Source organism: Salvelinus fontinalis, chromosome 11, assembly GCF_029448725.1.
Source record: "Salvelinus fontinalis isolate EN_2023a chromosome 11, ASM2944872v1, whole genome shotgun sequence".
Classification (NCBI taxonomy): Eukaryota; Metazoa; Chordata; class Actinopteri; order Salmoniformes; family Salmonidae; genus Salvelinus; species Salvelinus fontinalis.
In genome coordinates this window covers 41563596-41587207 of record NC_074675.1, presented here as the reverse complement: position 1 = coordinate 41587207, position 23612 = coordinate 41563596, and the positions used below count along the sequence as shown (strand labels likewise).

At 44.2% G+C, this 23612-nt stretch overlaps 2 protein-coding genes across 6 annotated transcripts; one reads left to right on the top strand and one right to left on the bottom strand.

Moving 5' to 3' along the window:
• Positions 1 to 6424: 6424 nt before the first annotated feature.
• Positions 6425 to 15765, bottom strand: LOC129866101 (AP-1 complex subunit sigma-3-like). Of its 4 annotated transcripts, none has more exons than XM_055939278.1 (5): positions 14917 to 15765; positions 13975 to 14153; positions 12869 to 12977; positions 8467 to 8604; positions 6425 to 8388 (listed from the first exon to the last, which is right to left on the bottom strand). In XM_055939278.1, exons 2-5 carry the CDS (start codon positions 14151 to 14153, stop codon positions 8353 to 8355), a joined length of 462 nt encoding a protein of 153 aa, XP_055795253.1. In that variant the 5' UTR covers positions 14917 to 15765; the 3' UTR covers positions 6425 to 8352. The 4 variants fall into 4 exon arrangements, with proteins under 4 accessions (XP_055795253.1, XP_055795252.1, XP_055795250.1 ...); XM_055939277.1 differs by having other exon boundaries at positions 15225 to 15765; XM_055939275.1 differs by lacking the exon at positions 14917 to 15765 and having other exon boundaries at positions 13975 to 14782.
• Positions 15766 to 15963: 198 nt separating this feature from the next.
• Positions 15964 to 23594, top strand: LOC129866097 (dehydrogenase/reductase SDR family member 12-like). Of its 2 annotated transcripts, none has more exons than XM_055939271.1 (10): positions 15964 to 16048; positions 17584 to 17717; positions 17881 to 17963; positions 18090 to 18185; positions 18458 to 18539; positions 18635 to 18696; positions 18835 to 18939; positions 20805 to 20895; positions 21160 to 21297; positions 22246 to 23594. In XM_055939271.1, the coding sequence occupies exons 1-10, from the start codon at positions 15978 to 15980 to the stop codon at positions 22359 to 22361; spliced, it is 978 nt and encodes a 325-aa protein (XP_055795246.1). In that variant the 5' UTR covers positions 15964 to 15977; the 3' UTR covers positions 22362 to 23594. The 2 variants fall into 2 exon arrangements, with proteins under 2 accessions (XP_055795246.1, XP_055795245.1); XM_055939270.1 differs by having other exon boundaries at positions 21154 to 21297.
• The last annotated feature ends 18 nt before the right edge of the window (positions 23595 to 23612 follow it).

Here is a 23612-nt window from a genome sequence, read left to right as displayed (position 1 = left end):
AGATAGCCCATGGTTCACTCCAGACTTGACTGCCCTTCACCAGCACATAAACATCCGGTGGAGTTCTGGATTGGCATCAAATAGCCGCCGCGATATGCAACTTTTTGGGGAAGTTAGGAACCAATATACACAGGCAGTTAAGAAAGCAAAGGCTAACTTTTTCAAACAGAAATTTGCATCCTGTAGCACAAACTCCAAAAAGTTCTGGGACACTGTAAAGTCCATGGAGAATAAGAGAAGCTGCCCACCTCACAGAGGCTAGGAAACACTGTCACCACCGATAAATCCACGATAATTGAGAATTTCAATAAGCATTTTTCTACGGCTGGCCATGCTTTCCACCTGGCTACCCCTTCCCCGGTAAACAGCCCTGCACCCCCCCCACCCCACAGCAACTTGTCCAAGCCTCCCCCATTTCTCCTTCACCCAAATCCAGATAGTTGATGTGCTGAAAGAGTTGCAAAATCTGGACCCCTATAAATCACCCGGGCTAGACAATCTGGACCCTCTCTTTCTAAAATGATCCACCACAATTGTTGCAACCCCTATCACTAGCCTGTTCAACCTCTCTTTCGTATCGTCTGAGATCACCAAAGATTGGAAAGCTGCCGCAGTCATCCCCCTCTTCAAAGGGGGTGACACTCTAGACCCAAACTGTTATATCTATCCTACCCTGCCTTTCTAAAGTCTTCAAAAGCCAAATCACCGACTATTTAGAATCCCACCGTACCTTCTCCGCTATGCAATCTGATTTCCAAGCTGGTCATGGGTGCACCTAGCCACGCTCAAGGTCCTAAACAATATCATAACCGCCATCGATAATAGACAATAGTGTACAGCCGTATTCATCGACCTGGCCAAGGCTTTCGACTCTGTCAATCACCACATTCTTATCGGCAGACTCAACAGCCTTGGTTTCTCAAATGGCTGGCTCGTCTGGTTCACCAACTACTTCTCTGATAGAGTTCAGTGACCAAATCGGAGGGCCTGTTGTCCGGACCTCTGGCAGTCTCTATGGGGGTGCCACAGGGTTAAATTCTCGGGCCGACTCTTTTCTCTATATACATCAATGATGTCGCTCTTGCTGCTGGTGATTCTCTGATGCACCTCTACGCAGACGACACCATTCTGCATAACTCTGGCCCTTCTTTGGACACTTTGTTAACTAATCTCCAGATGAGCTTCAATTCCATACAACTCTCCTTCCGTGGCCTCCAACTGCTCTTACATGCAAGTAAAACTAAATGCATGCTCTTCAACCGATCGCTGCCCGCACCTGCCCGCCCGTCCAGCATCACTACTCTGGACGGTTCTGACTTAGAATATGTGGACAACTACAAATACCTAGGTGTCTGGCTAGACTGTAAACTTTCCTTCCAGACTCACATTAAGCATCTCCAATCCAAAATTAAATCTAGAATCAAGCTTCCTATTTCGCAACAAAGCATCCTTCACTCATGCTGCCAAACATACCCTCGTAAAACTGACTATCCTACCGATCCTTGACTTCGGCGACGTCATTTACAAAATAGCCTCCAACACTCTACTCAGCAAATTGGATGCAGTCTATCACAGTGCCATCCATTTTGGCACCAAAGCCCCATATACTACCCATCACTGCGACCTGTATGCTCTCGTTGTCTGGCCCTCGCTTCATATTCGTCGCCAGACCAACTGGCTCCAGGTCATCTATAAGTCTTTGCTAGGTAAAGCTCTGCCTTATCTCAGCTCACTGGTCACCATAGCAGTGTCGTGTCTTTGACTATGCCAGATTAATTGCTATGACATGCTATTCTATAAAATAATTTCTCCGTAATTAATATTACCTGATTGAACTAATCATGTGAATGTAATTAACTAGAGAGGGACACCACGAAATAATATTTATAGGGCTGTTATCTTTCAAATAAACTCTTAAAGATTTAGTAATAGTTTACATCCATAGCAGTCACCTTAATCGTCATTTTATTCAGTCTCATCTGAAAGTGGTAAATCCTTGTTATCTGCAAGAATCCTGGCTACCAAGTCGAATCAGCAATACAAAATTGGGTTTAATTATTTATTTACTAAATACCTAACTAATCACACAGAATCACACATACACAATGAAATCATAACTTGATCACAAATTACGTCATACAGTAAAACGTCCCTAGCGGGCAGAATAGATATGACAGCTTGTTACACAAAGAAAAGGGGCGGGTTGGTGAAAGGGCGGGAGACTGGGACAGGGCCGAAGCTGTGCTATCGTAAATACAGTATCTTATGCATTCTAAATTACCGCCCATTTGAAAAGGAAAATGCAATAAATATTTACTCTGAGCTGCGCTTCAGTAGGTTGGTGGTAGATGGAAGACCGTATCGCCAACCCGAGTCCTCTGTCCTTTGAAGAATGTCTCTGGTAGTCACTGGATACGTTGGAGTAACGTCGTGTGTAGTAGACGAGATACTCGGACTGTCCTTCCTAACCTACGTTTGTAGCAGCTGTTGCTAACTCAACGGCTAGGAGGTATCCCTTCTGTAGTGAATACGAGTTCAAAGTTCATACCATTCACAACCAAAGTCCATGCTGCTGTTGGCTTAGTTCTGTAGTTATTATCTGAACCATTCTGACACCGGATCGTCATCCTAGCGTACCTGGAACAGAAAGTTATATTCTTGTCAATGGCTTTTATAGTGGAGGGAGAGGGATGTGTCTGAAAAGTTTATAACCCATGCCTCTTCACAGGGGCGGGCCACTGTGAGCAGAGGAAAACTTATGAAAGGCCAGATCTCTCATTTGGAAGCTAAAATTACATTTCACCTCTTCACAAATAATGTCATATTCAAACATTTGAATTAAACAACAATTCCATGTGAATCCGATACCTCTGACGTTTAGACTTTCCACAGTAGAGCTTATGTCATTCTATCATTGATGAGAATGTGTCAGAGGGCAACCGAACTGACATAATATACCTTAAGTACCACCGCATATGTTCAGTTGGTCGGATTACCAGAATATAGTTCATTTCCCCCCACTTCTGATGTTCCCAGTATCTATATGTTAACCAAGGGGTTTTCTTATGTCACATCAGTTATAGTAGGGAGAAGGAAAAGAGGTATTTATGACTGTCATAAACCTACCCCCACTGCCAACGTCATGACAGCAGCACCCACCTATAGGACGCACTCCAGCAGGTATATTTCACTGGTCACCCCCAAAGCCAATTCCTCCTTTGGCCACCTTTCCTTCCAGTTCTCTGCTGCCAATGACTGGAACAAATTGCAAAAATCACTGAAGCTGGAGACTCATATCTCTCTCATTAACTTTAAGCATCAGCTGTCAGAGCAGTTCACAGATCATTGCACCTGTACATAGCCCATCTGTAAATAGCCCATCCAACTACCTCATCCCGATATTGGTTTTTTTCTCCTTTGTACCCCAGTAACTCTACTTGCACATTCATCTTCTGCATATCTATCACTTGTGTTAAATTGCTAAATTGTAATTACTTCGCAATATAGCCTATTTATTGCCTTACCTCCCTAATCTTACCTCATTTGCACACACTGTATACAGATTCTTTCCATTGTGTTATCGACTGTACGTTTGTTTATTCCATGTGTAAATCTGTGTTGAGGTTTGTGTTGTACTGCTTTGCTTTATCATGGCCAGGTCGCAGTTGTAAATGAGACCTTCTTCTCAACTGGCCTACCTGGTTAAATAAAGGTGAAATAATGTTATATATATACATATATATACACACACACACACATAAATATACATATATACATAGTTGAAGTCGAAGGTTTACATACACTTAGGTTGGAGTCACTCCACACAGTCACCACTCCACACTTGTTAACAAACTATAGTTTTGGCAAGTCGGTTAGGATATCTACTTTGTGCATGACACAAGTCATTTTTCCAATATTTTTTTACAGACAGATTATTTCACTGTGTCACAAATCCAGTGGGTCAGAAGTTTACATACACTAAGTTGACTGTGCCTTTAAATGGCTGGGAAAAGATGGCATCATGTGAAAGGAAACTTATGTGGATATATTGAAGCAACATCTCAAGACATCAGTCAGGAAGTTAAAGCTTGGTCGCAAATGGGTCTTCCAAATGGACAATGACCCCAAGCATACTTCCAAAGTTGTGAAAAATGGCTTAAGGACAACAAAGTCAAGGTATTGGAGTGGCCATCACAAAGCCCTGACCTCAATCCTGTAGAAAATGTGTGGGCAGAACTGAAAAAGCGTGTGTTCCGAGCAAGGAGGCCTACAAGCCTGACTCAGTTACACCAGCTCGGTCAGGAGGAATGGGCCAAATTTCACCCAACTTATTGTGGGGAGCTTGTGGAAGGCTACCCAAAACGTTTGACCCAAGTTAAACAATTTAAAGGCAATGCTACCAAATACTAATTGAGTGTATGTAAACTTCTGACCCACTGGGAATGTGATGAAAGAAATAAAAGCTGAAATAAATCATTCTCTCTACTATTGTTCTGACATTTCACATTTTTTAAATAAAGTGGTGATAATAACTGACCTGAGACAGGGAATTTTCACTAGGATTAAATATCAGGAATTGTGAAAAACTTAGTTTAAATATATTTGGCTAAGGTGTATGTAAACTTCCGACTTCAACTGTAGGTTAATGAGCCATATATGTTTATTGTCCAATAACATATTTAAAATAATCCATCTACCTTGAGGATCTGTTTGGACAATTTGCACATTTGGATCAAAATTACTGTTAATATCATCACCCCTTTTGAATTTCTTTGCCCATGGAAGAAATATATTTCGCCCTCCGCGTCATTTTTCCACAAAACGTCATCTAAAACTGTTGAATGGTTTTCCTGTAAACAATAGATATTATAATCCTTCTCTTTTAGCCAGTTAAATACTGATCGTCTTTTCTTATTATCTGCTAAGCCATTACAATTTAAACTGGCTGTACTTATTTCACCACTTACCATAATGAGACACAACTTTCAATTCTATGTATCAAAATATATGTTTGTAAACGTACCATTAAAAAGGAACATGATGATTGAGTGTCTATATAGCTGTACCGTGATATTTGCATTGCTACTAAGTTAACCTCCAATTGGTCTCCACTATTCCACCCGCTAATAGCCCTCCTCATCCCGAGTTGGGTTGTCATCCCAATGCCCTGCAGATCACTCCCGCCCCCCCCGGATCCCATAGCCCCGGAGACACCGGGACCCATCCTTCAGAAAGAGCACAGTGCCACCCACAGAACAGAAGTAGATCAACCAACAACTGCCCTCACCTCCATTTGTATTATATATAGCAGTAAAAAATATATATATATATATTTTTAAAATCCTGTTTCTTATTTTCCATAATTAGCTATTAATATTTGTAGTAATGTAGGCAATTTATGCAAAGGATTTTTACCTCTCACCAGTCTCGCCATTACCAAAATTACATTATGGCAAGCAATTATTATATTAGCAAACAATTATTGTGAATCATCCTATATTGCCCCTAACATCTTTAACTCCTACGCAACAGTTGTGGGATACACCACACACACACACACACACACACACACACACACACACACACACACACACACACACACACACACACACACACACACACACACACACACACACACACACACACACACACTCAACCCCTTTTCCCCACAACAACCATAGACTCAGATTCTCAACAGTTGCACCATCTCAGAGCCCAACTCAAGAAAGGTCTTGATTTACAAATGCATATACAGTTGCAGCTGTATGAGAAGTCCTGCAATACTGGGCAGAAATGGGGAGATTTGATTAACCATTGTCACGTCCTATATGATGGAGGTCAGATATACCCCCTTCACCTGCAACACATACAACATGGTCCCCCGTAGCGACCATATTACCAAGCATCTCCGTGCAGTCAGACCTTTGATTTTGTGCCACCAGGGCCACAATAATATGCGCCCTCTCTGAATGTCCGAGTGTGACCCCCTCCCCATGTGTTACTGCAGCTAGTGTTGCCAGCACTGCCACTGCCTGGAGGAGGGCACCCCACCGGAACGGAATCCCCACCGGCTCGGTACAAGGTCATCAAGGTTCTCATTAGCAGCTTTGAGAATTTCCTTGTATATTATGCTCTCCCATCAGGGGGCTTTGCAGGACCAACACTGCCAAGCAGGCTCAGAATTTTGAGTGGGCGGTGCTGCTCTAGGTCTCTAACCGCATTTTGGCTGCATACAGGCCACTTACAGCAGGCCCATAAAACAGATAGGGACTTCTACTTAGTATCTGGGTCATTCATGATGTTAAGCAATGTCTAAGGTATAGGGTTGTGGACCATTCCATCAATATAGGACCATAAATAAAATGGTCTTAGATGTATAATTTATTTTAAAAATGTAGTTCCCAATGATAGGACAATAAACAAATGATATGTATAATTTATTTTAAAACGCTGTTCCACAACCGTAGGACAATAAATAAAATGTATAATTCATTATAAAATGTATATCCCTCATCTGAACAACATCGAAAGCTCTCTCTCAACCACCGCTCACAGAAATACATTGGTTCTGGGATATGCAACCATTTCCTTTCTCACTCAACACCACTTTCCCAAACACCAAAAAAACCACACAGCATCTATCCACACTGTGCCTTCTTTTTACTGAGGGTTTTTTTCTCCACCATGTTGAATTAGTGCTTTTGTGTTCCAATTAGTTATACTTGAAGATAGCTTTCTATCTATATGTTTCTGTTGTATTATTACAATCCATAACCGGGCTAGAATTGTGTTTCCTTATTTGCCTCCTCTATGAGAACTTTGTAATTTTTTAATTAGCCATGGAGTAGTCTTTGTGTCTCTGAACAACTGGTTATCAATATACAGTTTATCTACTATGAGAGCTACGTGTTTCCCTTTCAATCTATTTTCCTTGAAAATTGGATACAGAACTTTACGCCGTTCTGCAATTTCCTTTGGGAACTGGTCATTCATGCCAGGAAGTCTTTTACCCATTATTATATCTTTAAAGAAAGCAAATTTGGCAACGATTGGGCGTTCATACCTCTGCCCTCTCTGAAGCGGTGTACACGTTCAAGTTGGATTTTGTCGATAGCTTCGCGTGGAATCTGAAGCGCTGTAAGGACGAACTCTCTAACTGTAGATTCAGGAACTTCTCCTTCTTTCTCTTGGATACCTGTAAGTACTAGATTCTCTCTCATGGATCTAGTCTGTATTTCAAGTAAGGCTTCTCTCAGAACGATGACTAATTTCTTAACCTGGGGCACAGGGTAGTCCTTGTCAATTCCACTAATAAAACCAAGAGATCAATATTCAACAGGTGGAAACAACGTACCCTAACTAACATTTAAAAAGACAGACTATTCTGGAAACAAAACTATTTATTCAGACAGTACAACTTTAACGGCACTGTGAGTAGGCATCACTTTCCAAAATGTCAACCTTTAGCTTCAATCTTAGAACCCACTGGCTCTAGCTTGCCAACTGAGAAATATTACAATAAGGCACTATCACGTTTGTGCAGGCAGTGGCTATGTTAGCCAACAGAATTAAAATCATAAATGTGACTTTCGAGTGGTAAGAAGTTGTGGTTACAATCCTTGGATCAACTCGCAACGTTTGAAGATGCAGCAGCAACATGCTAAAATAACATTTTTGCTTAAAAGTCAGATAAAGCAAAGCAGACTACAATTACTGTAAAACATATGTGATCCTATCAAATATATAATAATACAATTATTTAACTAATAACACATTTAAAAATAAATCTCAAAGTTAAACTCTGTGTTTTAAAATGAACTCTTAAATTATAAAACTCCTAATGCATCTTTTAGAAAGTGCATATAGGGGCCTCCCGAGTGGTGCAGCGGTCTAAGGTACTGCATCGCAGTGCTTGAGGCGTCACTAAAGACCCGCGTCACTAAAGACCCGCGCTCTAGCGACTCCTTGTGGCGGGCCGAGCGCACACACACTGACACAGTCGCCAGTTGTACACTGTTTCCTCCGACACATTGATGCGGCTGGCTTCCGGGTTAAGCGAGCAGTGTCAAGAAGCAGTGCAACTTGGCGGGGTCGTGTTTCTTGACCGAGTCCGTATGGGAGTTGCAGCAATGGGACAAGACTGTAACTACCAATTGGGAAGAAAAAGGAGTAAAAAGTACAAAAAAGACTAATAATATTAGAACGTGCTTATATAAAAAACAGACTATGTATTCTGTCTGAATGGAAGAGTATTCCAGTTGAATAAGTCTTCTTTGAAATGCTGTGGCACTTATGGCAATTGAGAAAAGGATTCTTCAGTCTTAAGATTCGACTCACGTCCCTGTTATTGGTTCAGTAGGTCGGTTTACTCATATACTCCTCCATTGTCTGTTGAGAGAACAGAAGAAACATATTTAAATATTTTGGCAAGTGTGTCACACTTATGTGACTGTGTGTGTGGGTCACCTCTTGTAGTGTCTCTGCCTCCTCCATAGCGATGCCCACAGCTGTCTTGGAGGTCTCCAGGATCTCTCCTCCCACCAGGAACTCATCCAGGATGAAGTAGGCCTTCTCAAAGTTAAAGATTATGTCCAGCTCACAGACCTGCGCCACACACACAGGATGAAGTAGGCCTTCTCAAAGTTAAAGATTATGTCCAGCTCACAGACCTGCGCCACACACACAGGATGAAGTAGGCCTTCTCAAAGTTAAAGATTATGTCCAGCTCACAGACCTGCGCCACACACACAGGATGAAGTAGGCCTTCTCAAAGTTAAAGATTATGTCTGGCACACACACCTGCAGCACACAGTTGAAGGCGATCGATGAGTCACTCACTCCCAAGATCGGCCAAAGAATGAGTCAGGGTTGTAGGGGACTGCAGAAAGAGATGGTGTGCTACGGGAGGTGCGTATGACTGTGCTATCGTCAGTCAGTGGTCTTTTATTTTGGTTGCCTGTCAAGTCCTGTCTGGTGCAGGTCAGGGTGACGGCGTCACTTTCATTCATAAATATCCGTTGGGGGTCAGCACTCCAATAGATGAGCATGGTAGTACGATTTGTTTACTATGGATCCTGATTCCTTATACACTTTCAGATGACTTCCATTTTGGCATTGTAACAATAGATTAGGATGGTATCTCAGTGTGACTGTATGCATCTGTTGATGTATTTGGCTGATGGACCAACCACATCATTTTACTTTCAGCACAAGCCTGCACTTTTCATGTAATTCCCCAATAACCACACATACAGCAATGTCTTACTATACTTGTGAGCAGAGGCACAACTTTCGCTGGGGACATGTTCCCCCCACCCAGTTTTATCACTGCATTGTGACACAAAATGCAGCATCAGTGTGTGCTTTAGGACCATGCGGACGCCTCAGAGCGGTCGTTTAGGCTGTTTGGTGGTTTCAGCCTGCTGGATTTAGGACTGCATGGACGCCACATAGCAGGGTTGCCATGTCTGTAGTTTTTCCGCAAATTGGGCTACTTTGAAAATGATGTTGAGGGTGAAAATGTATTGGTCACGGGTTGCAGATCTTTGGGCTACTTCTAAAAGCATTTTTCTAAAATAAAAAATATATATATTTTACTGTGACCTACTGCTCCTGACTATCAGGCGGTGAGGCAGGCTGTTGCTGAGTGAGTGAGTGAGTGAGTGTTGAGAGAGCACTGCAGCAGGCAGCTTAGTCAACTATTGGCTGAGTCACTTGAGTGATAGGAGACAGTCATGACAACTTTTTACCAGTTGTAGGTAGGCCTCTTAACTTGTCATTATTAAGACAACGTTTTTTCCCCTCAACCCTTTTTCCATAAAACATGGCATCAAGAAATAACAGCGACAAAACACTGGAAAACTACTTTGGGCGCACTAGAGCTCATTAGATAATTTGCTCGGAGGTGGTTAAACTCCATTATAATGTCGATTTTTGCTTTGCTTATGGAAAACGGTATCAAGCAACAAAAAAGAAAATTGGTTTTACGCATGCTCAGTTCTTGGGGGCTGCACAAGTGGAAATGGAAGTTATGGAACTCCCTTGCGTGCTTATGTTATGGAAAGAAGTCCTCAATGAAGTACTTTAAAGTACTAATTAAGTAGTTTAATGGGGTATCTGTACTTTACTTTTCATATTTTTGACAACTTTTACTTCACTACATTCCTAAAGAAAAGAATGTACTTTAACCCCATACATTTTCCCAGACACCCAAAAGTACTCGTTACATTTTGAATGCTTTGAGGAAAGGAAAACAGTCGAATTCACGCACTTATCAAGTGAACATCCCTGGTCATCCCTACTGCCTCTGATCTGGCGGACTCACTAAACACAACTGCTTAGTATGTAAATGATGTCTGCGAGTTAGAATGTATCCCTGCCAATCCGTATGAAATATTTACGGAATTTAAAAAAAATACATTTATAAAAACCTGTTTTTGCTTTGTCATTATGGGGTATTGTGTGCAGATTTAGGAGGGATAAGGCTGTAAAGTAACAACATATGCACTGTACCATACCCTTTTGTGCCTTATTGTTTAATCATAGCAGTCAAATTAGTTACATCAACATCCATTGATGGACAATGATCTGGCGATTTAAATAAGGGCAAATTATCTTTTCTCTCTTTTTCTAATTTTGCTTCTAGTCGTTCCAATTCCTTCCTTATTGGCTCGATAACATTATGGAAAAAGGGTTTATTGTTTAATGTGTGAAAAAAACAATGGGCTAGTTTTCAGGCCTTCTGGGCGGGTTTTGAGTGGTCATTGTTCTAAAAATCTTTGCTAGAAATGGCGTCCCTGCCACAGAGCACGCGAACAGAGGCAGCCGTTGTCTGTGTGTGTTGTGCTTTTTCTCCGAGTAGTAAAAGCAAGCTGAGCAAAAACTGGCTACTCTTTATTTGACTGATGTAGCTAGCAAAGTAACTGCTGTTTGACTTAACATAAAAAATGTATTTATTTCCAGTGATGAGCTAGTAGTGTAACTGACATGTAAAGTTAGCTAATGTCTCATCCCCCCTCGACTGAGGTTCTGTCTGAAGTGAATGAACTAGAGCTAGCTCGTAGCTACCACAGCCAGTTCAGCTCTAGCCAACTGTCAGGTAGCAGTATCTAACAGCTGCTGTGAGTATGAAAATGTTTGGTAGCCTTTGTTTGTTTTCTCCAGTTGATGTACCATTAGAGCTAGCCAAATGTTGGCTAACGTTAGATATTATTTTTACCCCAATCAGAGTCAATATAGCAATGTAGCATTATTGATCTGTCAGTTTCCCTAGTTAGTTACCTACTTGTTACACTGACATGGTATAAACAGCTCTACAGGCTTCACTGTCACAGTGCACAGTCAGTCCACAACAGTATGCTCGTCTTAGCAGGATCAGATGGTGACAGGTGTCCCAGCAAATTCATACAGCCAGGGAAGACCAATCTTCGGCGCTCAGGTGAATTTTGCAGTATATTATAACAATCAGTGACTGATACAAAGTTCCATCTTGAATTGATGGGTAGATCTACAGTAGCTACAGGACAGCAGATTAAATCTACAGTCTGGGATCTGGGAATAATGGTAATTTCAATTATTGAACCATTTATTCTATTCTTGGATAATATAATGTATAAATGTACACCAAGGTTATTCTTCTCCTGCGTCATCTGAGCAGGATCAGATGGTGACAGGGGTCTCAGGAGTGTCAGGTAGCCAGGGAAGACCAGTCTGTGATGTTGAGGAACTTTCGCAGATGCAACACTTTATTCTCTTTGTGCAGTAAACACCGGACAAGCCAGAAGCTTCAAAGATTTAAACTATTTTAAGGCAGTCTGATTAACCTCTAAAGTTGATTTCCAAACTGTATCAAGGGTTAATAGAAGCTTTTCCTGACGACACAAAACATATAAAACAAAAATGTGAGGAAGACCTGGTAGAAGCTATTGATGATGGTGAATGGATACAGATGTGTTTTAATGCTTCATCATGTTCATATAATCTCAGACATAAATGACTGCAGTTTAAGACCATCCAAAGAACATTCTATAAAATGCTAACCTCCCCTGTTATTGTAATGGTGAGAGGTTAGCATGTCTTGAAGGTATGATATGAGACTAACTTTCTCACTCATCATTATTCACGATTCATTAGGGATTATTCATAATCATGGTAGAAGTGTTTAGAAACATATTCTATTTACAATAAAAGACCACTCGCCAGGTTGTCCCCCCCCTCCTAAAACCCCTGCATGTAAGGACCTTTTGGGCACCAATAATTGATTCCCATTCAAAATCCTATTTTCCCTAACCCCAACCCTAAAATAGCAAGTTAGGACTGGCAAAATGTCCTCACTTCTCAGAATTTTAGTTGGTTTACTATTCTTGTGAGGACTTCTGATACTCACAAGTATAGTAAAACATGTGCGCGCACACACACACAATGAAGTAGGCTTTGTCAAAGTTAAAGATGATATCCAACCCACACCTGCAGCAGAGCAGACAGGGCAACACAGAGCAGACAGGGCAACACAGAGCAGACAGGGCAACACAGAGCAGACAGGGCAACACAGAGCAGACAGGGCAACACAGAGCAGACAGGGCAACACAGAGCAGACAGGGCAACACAGAGCAGACAGGGCAACACAGAGCAGACAGGGCAACACAGAGCAGACAGGGCAACACAGAGCAGACAGAACAGCACATCAATGAGAGGCAATAGGCACCATTAAGACTACAATGTTGAAAATACTGTAAAAACATAGACCTTAACATTTAGTTTCTATTCATCAATTTAACCTATACTTTTCCCTTGTTTTAATGAACCTTTCCCCAGCGAGACCTTAACCTGACAATAAATATCCCTTACATTGCCTGTACATTATGCTTACGTTGCCAAAGTATTTGTCCAGCAGCTCGACATATCGTTGCAACACCTCCAGGGTCAACAGTTCATTGTCCTGGTCCTCCAGACCACAGCAGAAGTAGAGACTGGCATACCTGCAAGGGAGCAGAGGGTCAGGGGGTCAAGGAACAGGGTTACAGTTGTTATGTTTATATGCAAGGGAGTCACTTTACCATAGAGGTTAATGCGTGAGGTTAAGAACAATCTGCTTGTCTGTTATGTGTTTAACATGTACACTGACTGTACAAAACATTAAGAACACCTGCTCTTTCCGTGACATCGACTGACCAGGTGAAAGCTATGATCCCTTTTTGATGTCACTTGTTAAAGAAGGATTTTTAAGCCTTGAGACAATACCGACATGGATTGTGTATGTGTGCCATTCAGAGGGTAAATGGGCAAGACAAAATATTGAAGTGCCTTTGAACGGGGTATGGTAGTAGGTGCCAGGCGCACCGTTTTGAGTGTGTCAGCAAAGGTTTTTCACTGTCAACAGTTTCCCGTGTGTATCAAGAATGGTTCACCACCCAAAGGACATCTACCCAACTTGACACAAGTACTGTGGAAAGCATCCCTGTGGAATGTATTCGACACCTTGTAGAGTCCATGCTCTGATGAATAGAGGCTGTTTTGAGGGCAAAGGTGGGTGCAACTCAATATTAGGAAGGTGTTCCTAATGTTTTGTACAATCAGTGTATATTTAACTTGAGCGTGTGCCGTGTGTGTGTGTCTAAGGAGGATTGGTGAGGAGGAAGGGGTTTAGGAGGTTAAACATGAACCACTAATAAAGGGGCCAAGGATGGTTCCAGTCTACCCAATAACCTCCTCCCAACCCTCCCTCTACACTACAGTACACAAGCACCATAGTCTGTTCCAGCCCAGAGACAATAGTGAGAGGGGGTAAACACAGACAGCAATAGGGGTCAACAGAGAAACAGACAAAAGAAGTAAAGACAGAAGTCAAAAATAGGAAAACAAATAATCTGCCAAATAAAGAAAATCAGAGACAGCGAGAAGGGGAATAAGAGAAAGAGATCGAAGGTAAACCACAGAGAGATCCATCCCAGACAGAGGTTCTACTTCCTCAGTCACCTTTTGTAAACAATCTTGAGGTCCCTCCAGAGGAGGAAGTTACAGGAGCGGGGAGGGCGAGCCAGCACCATCAGAGTCATTTCCCTGATCACCTTCTTCTTCTCTCTCTCCGTCACCGGAGTGAACCACTTTTGCAGTCGCAACTTGCCCTGCCGGCTTAACAGCAGCATGAAGTGCATCTGTGGGGGGAGGGGGGAGGAAGTTGACCCGCATGGGACCCAAATCAGAGAAATAGAATGACTAGAATGGGTATTATTGTAGGCAGCAGATTGAAGAAATACACTCAGACATAGTATGCTCATGTAACACATGAATGGACATATTCATGCAGGCTACTCACACATACTCAGACACTTTGAACACACCCCACAATTACACACTTAGGCCTAGTTGATGTGTTGCAATCCAAACCACAATTCAAAACAACACTTCTAACTGATAAGTGGTTGTTGGGGTGGGTATAATTTGTTGAACGTTCCTACAGGAATCTGTTCCAAAAACTTCGTAAAGTACAAGGTTGCCAACAAACAACGCATACAAAGTTGCATGATCAATTCACCTAGCTAATTAGCTGTAGAATAGGCATCAACTCACCACATAGCTTATTCTTAATGTTTGTCCATAGGCTACCAGAGAGAGGGCAGACATTTTTCGGAATAAACCTGGTGAGTGAAAAAATTGCCCACACCCTATTCACAAATAGGATGCCATGAAAAATGTACAAGTATTAAAATACATGTATCTTATTCTGCTGCTATACAACTTTGTATGCGTCGTTTGTTGGCAACCTTGTTATTTACGAAGTTTTTGGAACAGATTCCTGTTGGAACGTTCCACAAATTATAACCACCCTGGTTGTTGTGCCAGACAAAAACGATATTTCACAATTCTCCACAAAATCAGCCTTATAAAATTGACAGTTTTAGCAAAAATGTAACTTACATATGACTTTCAAAACGTTCTAGTATAAAAACAACCCATCGATAAACAGCTTCTTATGCAAGACAGACGGCACAACTGTTCAAGTGGAAGAGGTGGTTCCAGTGGTGCCAGCCAGCAACGCTTCTTTAAACTACTGTAGCGTCCGGGCAAACAGGTGGAGACAACCTGCCAAAGGAACTGGGTGTGCCATAGACAACACCGTTACTGTATACAGCCTACTCACCGTTTGGTGCATGTTCGACAGAGAGAATGTACTTGCCCTGTAAAATATGTGAAAACATGGAACCAAAAGCAGACATTTTACTCACCATCGTGAAGCTGAAATGTGAGAGTAAGGCCAACAGTTGAGGGAAAATATGTTAACTACATTCTTGCGTAAAACCGGTACATAGGGACGGGCATCGTCAAATTTCCACAATGCTGTGGGTTAAGTTGCGAAACCATACCTTCTCTAGTCTAGACTGTGCCGCGCCCCATTTTTTGCTTTGCTTGGTCGGAATTGGTTCACACCTTTCACAGGAGGTTCCTGGGCAAGGTGCATTGTACTACTGTACTAACTGGTTTATGATTAAATATAGATATTATCCTGTTTGTCAAGCCAAATTATGTGGGTCTATTATTTCATTTCCAGCGACAGACATATTGCGTGTTCTTTTGGATTTTTCTATTGTAGCCTAAAGGCCTATACAAACCGACAATAGTCTAAGTTCCCCCAGAATTATTATCAATAATTCCCTGATTTAATTTTCTTCTGTTACTGAAATATGCGGTTGTTGAAATTTTATTTGAAATGCTGTGCATGCAACTCCTGAATTTGCCATGCAAACCTATTGGAGATTCAATAGGATTGTTTTTTTTCATTCATTCAAGCCTATAGACATCATGGACAGTGTCGAGCTGACACCAGTTGACACCGAGTTTGATTGTGCTTCAGTTGTTGATCCCAACTCGCCGCTGGGTGGCCGAAGGTGTCATCCAATGTAAATTCACACACGTGGGTTTGGTCCAAGTTAAAACCGGAGCAGAGAGTGCAATAACGGACGACGGGACGAGAGGATTCCATGGGTAATACAACGATGTCTCTTTACCGCAACTCCGCGTGGTTTCTGAAAGGAATGACTGAATTCACCAGGTAAGATTTTCTCCTCTATGGTGTTTCTGTCATCATCATCATCAGCAGCAGCATCATCACATTGATGCTTATATATTTACTCTGGAGAACAGTAGGCAATTGATCACTGGTCTCCTATCTGTTGGGCCCATACGCACACATTTGTTATAGTTGATTTTGATATTTCATGGAATCAAATCCCTGGCTACAAATGTCACAAATTACAAACTAAATCAATAAAATGTCTGAAACTGAATGTTCAAAAATATATATTTTCTATTCCAGAACAATGTGTATATTCTCTCTCTCTCTCATTTCCCTTTCTTTCTCTCTTTCTCTCTGTGCATGTGTGTTCATCCTTTGGCAAGATAGTATTAGATTCATCACAGTGAACATTCAGTGAACATCACAGTGGTTCAGGTAGATTCTAGATGTTCACTGGTAAAAAGAAACATCAACAAATTAAACTGATGGAGAACAATGGTTAAGCAGTGTTCCAACCCTGTCTTGATTAATCCTGTAATTTTGCTGCAGCAGACAGACAGTATGACCTTTGAATGCCTCAGTCAGTGACCTGTAACTTGTATGTACAATACATATGTATTTATGTCTATATTGCTTACCACTGTCATTTGAGTTATTTTACCCTCATTGATTAAGTATTGCATTAGGATAGCAAAACCGATCCAATATCTGGAAAATAGGGCCTGGGCCATTACTGCTGTGTTGTGTCAAAATCACTAAATGGACAAAACTGTTAAAGTTCCGTTGACTTTTTGCCATCATATTACTAATCAATTGGGTTATTAATGCTAACTACAAAGCTTTACAATCTTATTTGGATATCCACCAGCTCAAGTCAAGGCCATCATGTGGAACTATTGATAAATGGTTTACCAATAGCATCAGACCACACACTGCCCTTCCTCATTCTGAACAACAAAGCAATCAAATCCAACTGAAGAGGTGCCTTTGTCATTTATTCCCCACTTTCTTTGTTCAATGTTGTGTTTTCTTGCAGAGACCAGTCTCTTTACCCGCCCTGACCCTTGACTCCGCTAGTGTTTACGCTGCATGACACCACCAAACAGAGCATGCATTTAGCCCAAAACGATCCCTAAGTACGGCGCTGCCTTCCTCCCTTCATCCCCCATTGGGAACAATGGCTGCCATTGAACCCCTTGACGTGGCACACAGGCTGCTGTCGATGTCACCAGCGGTGGCCTCAGAACCGCCTCCTCTCTCCTTCTCACATTACCTAAGAGATGTGACAGTCTTTCCCTTTGTTAGACCTTTGTCTTGCTCACTGAATATCTAAACTGTTTTGAATTTGTTCCATTTTAGATGCTGTCTCCCCACTCTGACCATATCTGACCCCAGGACATCTATGTGCACTGGCACTGACCTACTTTCTTTTAATCTCTTTTCGATCAATCATTCAATGAATTATTTCAAATGGAAAGGGGTTTATTGTCACCCTCTACCACCCTGTGGAATGGAGCAGGGGATGGATAGCCTCCACCTGACTGCTGTCTGTCTATCTGTGTGTGTTGCAGGAGTGCGTTCCTCTCTGCTGCCAAGCACTTTGTGGAAAAGGACCTGGAAGTGTCCATGGCAGGCAGGGTCTTCATGATCACTGGAGCCAACAGTGGCATAGGGAGAGCTACAGCCATGGCCATCGCCAAGAGAGGTATGGTGTGTGTCTGTAGAGGAGAGAGAGAGCGAGTGTGTAAGTGTGAGTTAGTGAGTGCATGTGTGTCTTCGGAGGAAGAGCATCATCACGTTTCACCGCACTGAATACACCCCTGGTTCAGCCACTCTTGCTCTACTGTTATCCCCCATCCCCTTTCCAGGTGGTACAGTCCACATGGTGTGCAGGAACAAGGACAAAGCAGAGGAGGCCAGGGCTGACATTGTCAAGGAGTCAGGAAATAAAGTGAGTGAGTTTGGGCCTCTCTCTTGGGGGGGGGGGGGGGTGTAATAATCATGTAATGTGCCCCTACTCCCCTCACCTTGTGCTCTGTACCCCTGCAACCAGAGTGTAATAATCATGTAATTTCAGGAAATATATGTCCACATTCTGGACCTATCGGAGACACGGAAGGTTTGGGAATTTGCAGAGGCCTTCAAGAGGAAGTACAAAGCCTTGAATGTACTGGTGAGTGCTGAACACATGTTTGAATCAAAGTGATAACCATGTAACATATATTTCGACCTCTAGTCATCACCCTGCCTTTTATCATTCTCTCTCTCTCTGGCTTCTCTCTCTCTCTGGCTTCTCTCTCTCTCTGGCTTCTCTCTCTCCCTGGCTTCTCTCTCTCCCTGGCTTCTCTGTCTCTTTCTATAAATGTACACAGAGTTCTTCCCATGTTTTATATGTGTACAGTATTCATAATGTAGGATTATTGATTGACTGATTGACGTGGACAGATAAATAATGCAGGCTGCATCATGAGTGAGAGGGATGTGAACGCTGAGGGGCTGGAGAAGAGCTTTGCCAGTAACGTCATGGGTGAGTTAATGACAGAGGTTAATGTGAATACTTCAGGCTCAAAACCACTTCCGTTCAAAACCCCTTGAAAGAAACACATCTTTCTCTATCTCTAGGTGTGTATATCCTGACCAGGGGACTGATTCCCTTACTGGAGAAGAGTGCAGAGCCCAGAGTGGTGAGTTTGAAACCCACAACCCACTGGCGGTTTTTCTCTTAGATGTAATTTGACAAAAAAATGAAAAATACTTTAGTGTGTGTCCTGTTTATGATTATTTAATGTTTCCCGTCTCCCCTCCCTCCTCCTCCTTCTCAGATCACAGTTTCATCTGGAGGGATGCTGGTCCAGAAGCTGAGGACAGGGAACCTGCAAACAGAAATAGGCCGCTATGACGGGACCATGGTCTACGCACAGCACAAGGTGAGGGGAGCAGGAGCACACGGCACCAGGTGAGGGGAGCAGGGACACCAGGTGAGGGGAGCAGGGGCACACGGCACCAGGTGAGGGGAGCAGGGGCACACGGCACCAGGTGAGGGGAGCAGGGACACCAGGTGAGGGGAGCAGGGGCACACGGCACCAGGTGAGGGGAGCAGGGGCACACGGCACCAGGTGAGGGAAGCAGGGGCACACGGCACAAGGTGAGGGGAGCAGGGGCACACGGCACCAGGTGAGGGGAGCAGGGGCACACGGCACAAGGTGAGGGGAGCAGGGGCACACGGCACCAGGTGAGGGGAGCAGGAGCACACGGCACCAGGTGAGGGGAGCAGGGGCACACGGCACAAGGTGAGGGGAGCAGGGGCACACGGCACCAGGTGAGGGGAGCAGGGGCACACGGCACCAGGTGAGGGGAGCAGGGGCACACGGCACCAGGTGAGGGGAGCAGGAGCACACGGCACCAGGTGAGGGGATCAGTAGCACACAGCACAAGGTGAGGGGAGCAGGGGCACATAGCACCAGGTGAGGGGAGCAGGGACACCAGGTGAGGGGAGCAGGGGCACACGGCACCAGGTGAGGGGAGCAGGGACACCAGGTGAGGGGAGCAGGGGCACACGGCACCAGGTGAGGGGAGCAGGGGCACACGGCACCAGGTGAGGGGAGCAGGGACACATGGCACCAGGTGAGGGGAGCAGGGACACCAGGTGAGGGGAGCAGGGGCACACGGCACCAGGTGAGGGAAGCAGGGGCACACGGCACCAGGTGAGGGGAGCAGGGGCACACGGCACCAGGTGAGGGGAGCAGGGGCACACGGCACCAGGTGAGGGAAGCAGGGGCACACGGCACAAGGTGAGGGGAGCAGGGGCACACGGCACCAGGTGAGGGGAGCAGGGGCACACGGCACCAGGTGAGGGGAGCAGGGGCACACGGCACCAGGTGAGGGGAGCAGGGGCACACGGCACCAGGTGAGGGAAGCAGGGGCACACGGCACAAGGTGAGGGGAGCAGGGGCACACGGCACCAGGTGAGGGGAGCAGGGGCACACGGCACCAGGTGAGGGGAGCAGGGGCACACGGCACCAGGTGAGGGGAGCAGGGGCACACGGCACCAGGTGAGGGGAGCAGGGGCACACGGCACCAGGTGAGGGGAGCAGGGGCACACGGCACAAGGTGAGGGGAGCAGGGGCACACGGCACAAGGTGAGGGGAGCAGGGGCACACGGCACCAGGTGAGGGAAGCAGGGGCACACGGCACCAGGTGAGGGGAGCAGGGGCACACGGCACCAGGTGAGGGGAGCAGGGGCACATGGCACCAGGTGAGGGGAGCACACGGCACCAGGTGAGGGGAGCAGGAGCACACGGCACCAGGTGAGGGGAGCAGGAGCACACGGCACCATGTGAGGGGAGCAGGGGCACCAGGTGAGGGGAGCAGGAGCACACGGCACCAGGTGAGGGGAGCACACGGCACCAGGTGAGGGGAGCAGGAGCACACGGCACCAGGTGAGGGGAGCAGGAGCACACGGCACCAGGTGAGGGGAGCAGGGGCACACGGCACCAGGTGAGGGGAGCAGGAGCACACGGCACCAGGTGAGGGGATCAGTAGCACACAGCACAAGGTGAGGGGAGCAGGGGCACATAGCACCAGGTGAGGGGAGCAGGGGTACACAGCACATTTTGTTATGGGTCAGACATCCATACAAGGTTGGAGACAATTATAGTAAATGCATGATGTGGTGGTCTCTTGCTGGTCTGTGCTTGTCACATGGTCTAGGGCTGATTTTACTTGGTCAGAAATGTTACGTTTAAGATTTGTCTTTGAACTGGTCCCAGCTACTGGTGTGTGTGTGTTTCAGAGGCAACAGGTGGTGATGACAGAGCAGTGGGCCAAAACCCATAGCAACATCCACTTCTCAGTGATGCATCCTGGCTGGGTGGACACACCAGGTACTGTATCAATACACCACAGCTACACAACTACCAGCAGCAAACAGCTTCGGTTCTAAGTATGACAACATTGTAAACACATATCCACATTTGGAGATTGACATTTACTATTGAGATTTACAATTTCAATATATAAATCCGATGCCGTTTTAATACAAATCTAATAGTCTAAAAACTGTTTTAAAATCTAATACATTCTGATAAACAATTGATTATTAAAATAAAATATATGTGTTACTGATGCGTCTCTCTCTGGAGTTGTAGCTGTGGCCAATGCCATGCCTGACTTCCACCAGTCTATGAAGGACAGCCTGAGGACCCCGGAGCAGGGGGCTGACACCGTGGTGTGGTTGGCCATCTCAGAGGCCGCCGCCACCAAGCCCAGCGGAAGCTTCTTCCAGGGTAGGCAGTAAGAGACACAGAATACACTTACCACACAACTTCTCCATTAAATGAAGTATCACAAACAAAAGTAAAGCATGGTCTGAAGCATGGGATTGTCCCCGTTTTTTTACCAATTACAGGGAGCGATTTAATACGTGTTTTGTGGTAAAGTATCGGAGGTCATGACCAGGAGAGAGACAAAACTACAGTAAGACAGCAAAGTGAGGTCCAGCGTGGTGTCATGGGTTAACTGTCAGATCCACACACAGTCTCTCCTCACAACTCCTTCTCAATCTGTGCTTCTGGAGAAAACAAGAGCTCTTTAAAACAGCCAGGCTTCTCGGGTACAGTGGACCTCAGTCAGAATGGGAGAAGAGAGACCGAAGGAGAGGGAAAGAGAGAAGAATAGACCGAGGGAAAGAGGATATTTGGAGCATATGGGAGGGCTTTAGAGAGAGGGAAAGGAGAGAGAGAAAGAAGATGAGTGCTGTCTGAATGAAGTGTTTGTCTGTGTGGGTTTGACTGAGGGCATAAGACGGGAGGTCGGGGATAGCGGGCGGGGGTGGGTTGGGCTGGGCTGGGTTTCTGGCGTTGGTCCACTGCAGCTGGAGCTCTCGGTACCAGATACTGCCAGAGAGTACAGTGGAACCCCCCCTCTGACACACACCCTCTTCCTCCATTGCGGCGACCTCAGTGACCTTCCCCAGCACAGCGGGAGAGCAAAGAATCACTTCAATAGAGTCACTAACACAGACACCCCCTCTCATCTCTGTGCCTGCATTTACACAATACATATCAGGGGATCTGGGGTCAACAGCTAGGCCTACATTGTATTGTTTTGGTTGAACTGTATTTTCTAGATAACTTCATTGACACGGCTATAGGACGGATCAATCACAACGTGAATAGTAAATGCTTCTATTTTAACCAACCAGGTTGTAAAACAGATTGTATTGTGTGTGTCAGATCGGAGGATGGTGTCGGCCCACCTGCCCCTGGCCTGGACCCACAGCTCCCCGTTGGAGCAGCAGAAGTTCATGAGTGTGATGGAGGATCTGGCCAAGACCTTCCAGCCCCACTAAGACCCCTACCACACACCCCCCCACCAGTACTATAGTATACACTGGAACCAGTGCCGTATACTGTGACCCAGTTCAGCAAAGCTAACAGTCTACACATACCTGTCAGGTGGGAGAGAGGGGGAGTCCTACTAGATTTGATTTGCACTACTTTAAACAATTTAGATATTTATTGAACTAGGGTACTTTTAATATGTAACCTCCACTTGGCTTAAAACACTATATTTTAAGCTAAACTCCAGCACTGAGGGCTAAAACAGAACAGTGTTTGATGGTGATGATGCTGATTTAGGGTTCTTTACCTTGTTGCCTTTGAGCTGCTGATAGGGAAAGCACTTTTCAGTTCTTTATACATTTAACCCAACAAACACAGTATGTTGCTTTTCTACCACTTCACACAGTGACTCAATGGAAGCTGTCAATCAGATGGGAATCTGATGTGACCAAAGTCACTTCCTTATTCATCCACAAATCACATCACAGCCTGTTGCTATGGGCCCAGCATAACAACACGTGGTTGGTTGGTTTACTCTGCTCTGAATGTGTTCAAACTAATTTACCCAAGTGCTTCTTTAGTATTACAACCTTATGAAGTTGTCTGTTGATCCATGAATCATCTACAAAGCTTGTGTACATAACTGATTAAATGCATGAACAAAATGACAACATCAGGAGGGCAAACACCAGAGGGATATACTACAAAGTAGGATCAAAGTTAGCCAGCTAACTTTGGTTAACAACCAGAAATAACTATTGAAACCTAAACTTTGATATGTGTTTTTGGTTGTTGAGTCAATTAGACCATGCCAATTTCATGCTTATCTTATAAAAATACAAGCTATTTCAGAATATTTGGCAAGTTAGCTGGCTAAATCATTGATCTTGTTTTGTAGTATAACCCTTTGGGTGATTATACTGAGCCCAGGCATTAAGAGACCTCTCACTATCAGCAGGTAGATGGAGCTTTACCTATTTCACACCCAAGAGGTACAGGAGGGAACCACAGCATTACCTGACATGTCCAATAAAGCTAAGGTATATTTATTTAATACTATTGATGTTTAAGGGGCACTTAAACAGTTTGAGGAAGTGATAAGATATAGATATATATATATATATATATATATATATATATATATATATATATATACTTAAAGATAAGGCGATAATGTAGGCAGTCATGTATTTTGTGATTTCATCCTTGAATAAAATAAAATTCACTTATGTAAAACCCTTCCAAGTCTTTTCTGACTG

Excerpts from the sequence above, each read along its gene's own strand:
- LOC129866101 (XM_055939275.1), bottom strand. The coding sequence starts at position 14,285 with ATGTGTTACATGAGCATACTATGTCTGAGTGTATTTCTTCAATCTGCT. Across the intron at positions 8,605-12,868 it reads TGGACAAATACTTTGGCAAC|GTCTGTGAGCTGGACATAAT; the intron begins GTAAGCATAATG and ends TGTGTGGCGCAG. Across the intron at positions 8,389-8,466 it reads AGGCAGAGACACTACAAGAG|ACAATGGAGGAGTATATGAG; the intron begins GTGACCCACACA and ends TTCTCTCAACAG.
- LOC129866097 (XM_055939270.1), top strand. The coding sequence starts at position 15,978 with ATGGGTAATACAACGATGTCTCTTTACCGCAACTCCGCGTGGTTTCTG. Across the intron at positions 17,718-17,880 it reads CATGGCCATCGCCAAGAGAG|GTGGTACAGTCCACATGGTG; the intron begins GTATGGTGTGTG and ends TCCCCTTTCCAG. Across the intron at positions 18,940-20,804 it reads TGGTCTACGCACAGCACAAG|AGGCAACAGGTGGTGATGAC; the intron begins GTGAGGGGAGCA and ends TGTGTGTTTCAG.